General features: G+C 36.7%; 1 protein-coding gene across 1 annotated transcript; it reads right to left on the reverse strand.

Annotated features, from left to right (window-relative positions):
• Positions 1-376: 376 nt before the first annotated feature.
• LOC135220014 (carbohydrate sulfotransferase 12-like) lies at positions 377-4,835 on the reverse strand. The gene is made up of 3 exons (XM_064257309.1): positions 4,444-4,835; positions 1,896-1,997; positions 377-1,325 (listed from the first exon to the last, which is right to left on the reverse strand). Exons 1-3 carry the CDS (start codon positions 4,813-4,815, stop codon positions 801-803), a joined length of 999 nt encoding a protein of 332 aa, XP_064113379.1. The 5' UTR covers positions 4,816-4,835; the 3' UTR covers positions 377-800.
• Positions 4,836-9,518: the final 4,683 nt, after the last annotated feature.

Genomic DNA, 9,518 nt, shown 5'->3' on the forward strand with positions numbered 1-9,518 from the left:
ATTGCTCACACAGTTGCACTGTGGAACAGCCTCCCTGAGGATGTGCAAGAGAAGATGCATTGCAATACAACCCTGAAGCAATTCTCCTCGTAATTTAAGTGATTTGCTTATGTCTAAATGGATTCATTCATTAATGTGCTCATTTATTATTTCTTTTCTGATAGTTGAACTCATGTTTTTGTTTTTCCTTCATTAATTTCATTGACTTTTCCCAAATGAACATCATACTCTTTGGAAGCTTGAATTTCACGTCAAAGCCCCTATGGTGGGCTTGTTCCACATGAATAAGGTTCATCATCTAATTAATAATAATAATAATAATAGACCTACTTTTCAAAGGAGGACTCATGAGGGGGGATAATTAGGTAAAAAGTGCTGAATATTACTACAAAGTATAATATCATCTAATAACTTACATTGCTCTGAACTGGACGACTTTTCCAAGAAGTCTGAGCGTTAAGAATTTGTCTGACTTTTTCAACAATATTTTACATAAATAGTTCCACCTTAAAAGTTTCGTGAATTCAATGATTACATTAATCATTTATTCACCCATATTTTCAAATATGGCACTCTTGAGTACGCATGAAACAGCACATTGAAGATGAAAATGAAACAAATGTCATTTTACACATATCACATAAGAATGGGAGCTTGTTTTTACAAAGGAACATGATACCCACTTTCTAGATTTAGAAAAAGACGCAGTTCTTACCAATTGAGGCCATTCGTGACAGAAGGCAAACTTTTTCAACCACTTTGCGTAGGGTTTGAATGGAACCCTAGTACCATAGTCACTGCTACTTGTACGCAAAAAGCTTCAGGTCCCTTTCGTAGGCTTTACGCAAAGCATCGAGCTGCTCTTCGGAGAGCATCTCCTGGTATTCGTCCCATAGATCTCTGTTAGCGCCAATCGACGACCCAGACGCACCGGAGGGCAAGCGGACGTCCTTGGGGGCTCCTATGCGTCTAAGGAATCTCTCCGAATCCTCGTGGAGGGTCTCGGCCTTGGCGATCACGTCGTACTCGACCGCGCAAGGATGACATATCGCTTCGTAGGGCTTCCAGAGATCATCGGCCATCTTGTTGTTGTTCCCCTTCGTCAGGAAACTGACGAAATCGGGCCAAGACACGCTTGAGTTTGCGCTCGGAATCCGGTGGTGGTGGAGGTGGTCGTGGATAGCCGCACGAATGGCCTTTTGGTGGTGGCTGTCGTCGCTCTGATTATATATTCTGGCTCTGTAAGTAGACAGCAGACGAAGGAACGGATGCTGGACAACGACTACCTTCGTGTAAGTCATCAGCTTCAGCCGTAGCGATGCTCTCTGGGAAGAAGAATGAATTATTATGATTATAATAATTACCATGGTGTAGTACAAGAGTTGTATTTAGCATAGGATTTATAGGATTTGCAGATGAAGCGATTATTATACGTGTCCATTTACGCATGCACGCAAACACTGCATATATAGATATATATATATATATATATATATATATATATATATATATATATATATATACATATACATATATATATATTAGATATTTGGGTCACTATCTAAGAAAGATATAAAAAATAATTCCATAATCCATAGTATCGGCTTTCTTCCTTTATTTTGAAAACATTATTCAAAGCAAGACTATTTACAACTGCTGGATTGTGTGGACATACCAAATTCGGCTAGCTGTCAGGAATAGTGGAACCTAGTCTATACAAATAGTTTTAAGTAGAGTCAAATCACCTCAGCCTAATGAAGAATTAAGCACTGGAGATGAGCAACGTTAGATTTTAATAGTATATCATTGTATTATTTATAATAATCATCATCTACCAAGATAACACGCAAACCTCTGTTCTTAATATCAGCATCATAAACCGGAATTTAACTTACAGCCTTGGCTTCGTCCTGGGACTCGTAGACGCTGCTCAGACTCGTTCGAGACGAGTCTCCCGTCAGGGACTCCCACAGACTCCCCCAGGAGTCTAGAGCTATCTGCGAGAGGAAAGAATGATAAGAAATTCCCGTCTTGAATGATTTTAATAAAATCAACAGTAAAACAAAAAGAAAAAATAGCCACATAAAGAAATTAGTAGGACTACTGGTACTAGAGCCAGTTTGCAAAACAAATGTTTATCAATTAATATTATTAGCGAGAACTCTTTTAAACGATTCGTATGGATATTCCCCAAGGTATAGAGAATTCGATATTGAGCGATGCTTGTGGTTTGATATTTGTGGATATTAAAAAGTTACGTGTGTGTGTGAGTGAAAATAATTATATTATATATATATATATATAATATATATATATACTATATATATATATATATATATTATATATATATATGTATATGTTACAGTCAATATCTAAATCCAGACAATTTGTAAAGTGACTGATTTTTTCAGGCAGTTTGTGAATTACCTGGTTCACTCAGTCAGTTTATAAATCAGCTAAAAATCGCAGACAATTTACAAAGTGACTAAAATTTTGATAGATTTTCTTGGCATATTGACTGAAATGATCCTGCTACGGGTCACAAATCTCCAACCCCTCCCGGCCGAGGAACGAACCCAGGTTCTGTGTGTGTGTGTGTGTGTGTGTGCGTGTGATTCAAAAAGTCTGATCATGAACGAACCCGCGACGCGACACGTTACGCCATCCTTGCGCCATAATTCTCATTATTATATTAGAATTTTAGCGTCTCACTTTGTCGGCAGTCTACAAAGGCTGTCGAGGATCATCTTACGACGATGGCACAGAAGCGGCCGACGTCTCCTGGCCCCCAGCAGGTGGACCCGCCCTCCCTTGATGACCAAGGCTTTCAGAAAGTCCAAAAGAAACGAAAAAAAGCCCTTACAAGTATCATCAACCTTTCTAACCCCTCGACTTCTGAAGCACCTACCACGACGTCTCAGGCACGTCCCAAATTCAGAGCAGTATCCCAGCAAGACCAGACATCTTATGCAGCTGTTTTAGCCCTTGAAAAAAGTACCCAAATGCAAAACTTCAAGCCCGACCGAACCTGAAGGGGGAATTTATTATCACCCCGAGATAGGTACAGTCGGCATAACTCTTGAAAACGGATCCCTTATGTCTCTTGTTGGACCCAGCTGCGAGGATATCAAAGGCAATGATCTGTAAAGTCCCCAAATATGTGACTATGGACCGGATTTTGTAGGTGCCAGGCATAATGACCGCTTCACGTTGTACAGTGAAGAACAGAGACGACACAGAAGAAGAAACTTTGAAAGTCGAAGCCACATTCAAGGGCGAAATCCCAGACTTCATCAACCTTGGGATAATTGGAAGCTACAAGACCGAAGCCTTTATTCCCGAACCTCTCAGGTGTTTCAAGTGCCAGTGGTTTAGACATCACAGAAGGGAGTGCACGGCCCACCAAGTCTGCGGGATCTGCAGCCAGCGGCATGAGACTGATGTTTGTCTTACAAAATTTAAAGCAAAGGGCCACACTGTTGCCCAATGCCCAAGCTGTCACCAGTCACACACCATGCATGGTTCAAGGGATGCCCTGTCAGACGATTCACCTGAATGCTCTACTCCTCCAAATGACTCGCCAGAGGACTTCGCTCAGCCAGGTAGTGATACTCTCACTCACTCACACACACACACACACACACACACACACACATACACACATACACACAGTGTCAAACAAATCGCTGTAAATGCTACAAAGAAGGTTAAAAGTGCAATAGTCGGTGCCACTCTGGCTTGAATTGGAAGAATAAAAACTGATATAATATTTACAATGTCACATTTTATACCTTATTTTTAATTTTGATATATCGTTACATAGGTTTTAGAAAAAAGAATTTTACTCAAGAACACGGTTTGTTTTTCTGTCAGTTCATTACTTCATATGAGTCAATATCTTAAGGAAATAATGAGCTATGAGCTCACACTGAGAGGGTAACAGCTAGTTAAACACACACACACACACAAAAGGACCTGGGTTCGTTCCTCGGCCGGGCGGGGTTGGGGATTTGTGACCCGTAGCAGGATCATTTCAGTCAATATGCCAAGAAAATCTATCAAAATTTTAGTCACTTTGTAAATTGTCTGCGATTTTTAGCTGATTTATAAACTGACTGAGTGAACCAGGTAATTCACAAACTGCCTGAAAAAATCAGTTACTTTTCAAATTGTCTGGATGTAGATATTGACTGTAACACACACACATATATATATATATATATATATTATATATATATATAGATATATATATATATATATATATATATATATTTATACATATATTATATATATATATATATATATATATATATATATATATATATATATATATATATGCATAGACTGAGAACCGCTGTTACGGTGAAAGTAGCATATAATACGCATGCACAACACTGAATATCTCTCTCTCTCTCTCTCTCTCTCTCTCTCTCTCTCTCTGACCTCAGGTATGTAGCAGTAGATGACTCCACTGCGATCGTCCAGCAGGAGATGGCGGAAATGCAGAGCAGGAGAGAGCAGGAGCCTCTCCAGGAGGTCTCTCTGGGAAACGCGAAGGTGGTTGCAGGTCGTCGTCAGGATCCGTTTCCGCAGCTCCTGCCTGTTGCCCCACTCCGTCCATCCGTCCTCGAAGGCGTCGTCTGCGGACGGCGTCTCTGCGGAAACGGAATTTCTCTCTGTGGTGATGGTGGTCTGCTGCGTCGGACATTTGCACGTCCGAAATAGGACTATAGTACTATTATGGCTGTGTGAACCGCTCTCACAGCGACAGGTTTCTCTCTCTCTCTCTCTCTCTCTCTCTGACAGATTATTCATTCATGACAAGTTACAAGCTTTCTATGACTAACAGTCCTCGTGACCTTAGCCTTGCTCTCCCTGCGGCATTCTTTTTTTTTTTTTTTTTTTTTTGGGTGTCGGTCATTGTAAGTATGCCTGACAATGAGGAGACTGGTAATTATAGGTCCTAGAAAGATTGTTTGACATTTCCTGGATCATTATCTCCGCTAGATACCATCCAGTTTTATTGAGGTCCTGTTACTAAGTGTATTAATGCACAGAAAGAACAATTGTGTGATATATATTTAACAACACAACATTTATTCTTATATCAAACCCCCTCAGATCAAAACAATTGAGAAACTAGAAATATAACGGGATTTGCAGCCTATACGACAATCAGCGCCGTAATTGCTATCTTTATAGGTCATACGGAATCCCACCTTAATTCTTTGTGCAGAATATATAATCAGGCAACTGTTTTGCTGGCGAAAAATTACGATTAATTACGGTAATTTACCGGCATTACTGCTTATTAAACGGTAACAAATTACCTTCTGGGAGACTGTTTGACTGCATTTTTTTTCCAAAACGTCTGAACATCCCTGGAAACCCTATTAATAATAATAATAATAATAATAATAATAATAATAATAATAATAATAATAATAATAATAATAATAATATAGACACAAGACTATGAAAGACACGGCTAATTACACCCAACTTCAGAACATAATTTAAGGAGAAAGCTTCGACCAGCACTGAAAGATAATAGAGAGAGAGAGCGAGAGAGAGAGAGAGAGAGAGAGAGAGAGAGAGAGAGAGAGCTACCTAGCTGATAAAGTGACAAAATGAGAAATGGATTCTCATATACTCCAACGACTTGAAATTTCGATGACGAGTAGAAAATTCGTATCTACAAAAAAAGGTTGGCATATGTATGGTAGCAAAAAATGCAGGTTATCTTTTTTTGGCTTTCTTTTCAATTTCTATGAGAGAGAGAGAGAGAGAGGTCACTCACGTAAACCCACAACACTTCAAAACAACCGCACACTCGGTAATGAGGGTTACGTAAGCAACGCCAGGTAATATATTCCGAAATATAATTGGGGGGGGGGGGGGGGGGAGGCCTGTTTATAAACTTACCAAGCGGCATAAACAGACAAACAGACGATCAATGCGAAGACCAATTTTGTTCTGAAATATTTCTTCAAATCCATCACTCCAGGAACGAACTTCGCTTTCTTATAGCGATAACTGCATTTCTCTCTCTGGTTTGTGTGTGCCTTATTTATGGAGTTTATTGTGCCTTTCGTTATTATATACACACTCCAACTACTAACTCCTCTTCTCTTACTATTCAAGAAATTATCAAAGTAAATCTTACTTTATTTCTTTCTTTTGCAAACTTTACCGTTATCCGATATTTCTAGAATATCGAAATAAAAATCTTGACTTTTTTTTTATTGTGCAAACTTCACCAATATCTATTTTTTATATAATAACTAAATCAATTTATTTCTTGATTTTTTTCTTTTTGTGAACTTAACCAATGTCTATTTTTTTTTCTGAATACCGAAATGAAATTTTTTTTCTTTATTTCTTTACGTTCCAAACTTCACCGCTATCCAATTTTATTTCAGGATATTGAATTAACAATTTTCATCTGGATTTATTTCCTACATTCTGGAAACTTCTTCACCAATATCTAATAATTCCCTGTCATGGGTAGCGATCTCTTTACAAGGTCTGTTTATTGTCTCATTTATTATCATAACACGTCCGATGGATGATGGAATTGTCTTCGGCTTAGATAAAAACGTCTCGTAAGGTGTTTTTTTGTTTTTGTTTTTTTGTTTTTTTATCTCAGTTTAGTATTGTGGCTTTTTTTTTTTTTCTAGAGAAATAGAGTGATCTTCAGTTCAGTTTTTGTAAAAAAAAAAAAATGGGAATTACTATCTTTATATTAAATGCTTTCGTATCACTTAACAATTTAATTTTCTTTTCATGATAACGTTTTTGATACTTTGATATTCTAATATCTTAACGTTTTAATATTTCCAATATGTTAATATTCCTAACATTTCAATACTTTGATATTTCATTAATGTAACTTTTCATATTTTAATACTTCTAATATGTGAATATTTCTTTTATTTTAATATTTCTAATAAGTCACTTTTTCTAATATTTTAATTTTTCTAATATTCCCAATCTTCGTAAAGAGTTTCATTCCAGATATCATTTTTAGATTTCTGTCATAAAATATAATATTTTTTTAATCAGCTGACGTGTCAGAAAAAAAGAAAATTTATTAATTTTATATTAAATGCTTTCGTATGACTTAATCGAATTTCACTTTGTTTCAATAATCACATTTTTAATGTATTTTGTAAGTTTGTTTAGGCTATTTTAATAAACGAATTGGCCTCTCATGACCAAAAGGCGAAATCTTTAGAAATAAAAAAACATAAATGAAACGAATTTTTTTTTATCCGTATTTACGAAAAAACAAAGACACACATAACCAAAAGACATCTACTTTACATTCCAGCGACTTTTACTTTTCCAGGAAATTGGCTTTCCAGCAAATTTCTTTTCCAGCAACTTTACTTTTCCAGTGGCTTTAATTTCCAGCGACTTTACGTTTCCATTGGCTTTAATTTCCAGCGACTTTACTTTTCCAGTGGCTTTAATTTCCAGCGACTTTACTTTTCCAGGAACGTGACTTTCCAGCAAATTTCTTTTCAGCAACTTTACTTTTCGCAGTGGCTTTACTTTCCAGGAACTTGACTTTCTAGCGACTTTACTTTTCCAGTGGCTTCGCTTTCCAGCGACTTTACTTTCTAGTGCCTTTACTTTGTCATAAACTTTACTTTTTAGCGACTTTACATTCTAGCAACCTCACTTTTCCAACGATTATACTTTCCAGACACTTTGCTTTCCAGCGACTTTATTTTCAAGCAACTTTACTTTCCAGCAGCGTTACTTTTAAAGTCTCACTAGTGACTTTATTTTCCAGCCACTTTATAAGCTACTTTACTTTCCAGCGAATGTACTTCCCCATCGACTTTATTTATTTTCCAGCGACTTTATTTTTCCAGCAACTTTATATATTCAAATTCATTACTTTCCAGCGATTCACTTTCCAGCGACCAGCTCCTTCCAGACGCGACTCACATGGAACACTGAGTAGTGAGGAAGACTCGAGTCATTCATCTGGTCGTGGAGAGAGAGAGAGAGAGAGAGAGAGAGAGAGAGAGAGAGAGAGAGCAGGTCGCTAGGAAAGCTTCCTGTAGGAGTCGTCTCGAACTTCGTACTTACCTGTAAGGGATGTCCCACATTCCTTAATGGTAATAATCTTGCCGTTAGCACCCTGCGGCAATACATGGATTTTTATAGGTATATATATATATATATATATATATATATACTATATATATAATATATACAATTAGATAAATAAATGAATATCACTTAGAAAAAAGTCTCTCTCTCTCCTCTCTCTCTCTCGGGAAAGGGAAAGAGACTTGTATTCTCCCTATCGTCTAATATATATATATATATATATATATATATATATATATATATATATATATATATATATATATATATGTATTGTGTGTGTGTGTGTGTGTATACATTCACTGACTCATTTATCAATTTATGTATGTGCGTTCGTTCGTATATGCTTATTCCCATACTAAATGTCACGCAATCCTTGTACTATACTACGCAGCATCGCGAGAAAAATGGAACTACAGATAAAAAAAAATAAAAAAAAAAAAAAAGGAGATATTGAGTCTTCTTACAAAAAACTTCATTCATTAAAATAAAAAATAAAGCAGGAACTACTTCCACGTAGCAAAATAATGGACGGTAATTACCTTGACAAAAAACATACACACACACACACGCGGTCACGGCAAGGAGCAGATGTCGGCGAGATTGTTCACATATTTCACTGGAAATTCATTTCTGTATTAATTCGTGTAATCTGTGATCTTGTTCATTCCTTTACTATTTAGTGGTAAAATTCTCATCCTTTGGATGGTGTCGTTATTGTGATTACTTAATCTCATTGTATATACTTCATCATTTTTATTTATTTCAATGCAGTCTACTGCGTCTAGTACTTCATGATAAATGGGACATTCCGCAACCACCGTAGATCTAGAAACGGTTCCCTCATTACCACACCTTAAACCGTACTATTACACTTTATAACAAATACTACAAATTACTTAATAAGCATCTTATCGTAAAGTACATGGCTATAGTCTCATGGGCCTAGTACTACACCCGTCATCTCAAAAACAAAAATAACTACGCAGAAAATTACCTATTGGAAAGTGTTACCAACCACACGACGCAGACACCTTGTGCAGCTACGGTTATTTGTCGCCATATAATGACACTTGAGTGTTCCCTTTATTCCAAGGGGAAATATCGGGAAACTCAGACTTTTCGTCGTAATGCGTAAAAGTAAGAAGTGAGGGTGGTTAGCTTTTTCGTTGTATAGTTCGTAAAATGCTTGATATTACCCTCGAGAAATACTACCAAGCGCTTTCGTGTTTTTTCAACACTTTTTCGAGGTGCAAATGTGTTGAAATAACACGAAAGCGCTTGGTAATCCTACTTAATATATCCATATATTATATATATATATATATATATATATATATATATATATATATTTATTATATATCGACAGAAGTTTATAAAATTGCCAGGAAAAC

Source organism: Macrobrachium nipponense, chromosome 1 (genome assembly GCF_015104395.2).
Source record: "Macrobrachium nipponense isolate FS-2020 chromosome 1, ASM1510439v2, whole genome shotgun sequence".
NCBI classification, from domain to species: Eukaryota; Metazoa; Arthropoda; class Malacostraca; order Decapoda; family Palaemonidae; genus Macrobrachium; species Macrobrachium nipponense.

Coding starts and splice junctions, on each gene's coding strand:
- LOC135220014 (XM_064257309.1), bottom strand. CDS start 4,815: ATGAATAATCTGTCAGAGAGAGAGAGAGAGAGAGAGAGAGAAACCTGT. Junction 1,998..4,443: donor TCTACTGCTACATACCTGAG/GTCAGAGAGAGA, acceptor TTCCTCTCGCAG/ATAGCTCTAGACTCCTGGGG. Junction 1,326..1,895: donor CCCAGGACGAAGCCAAGGCT/GTAAGTTAAATT, acceptor TCTTCTTCCCAG/AGAGCATCGCTACGGCTGAA.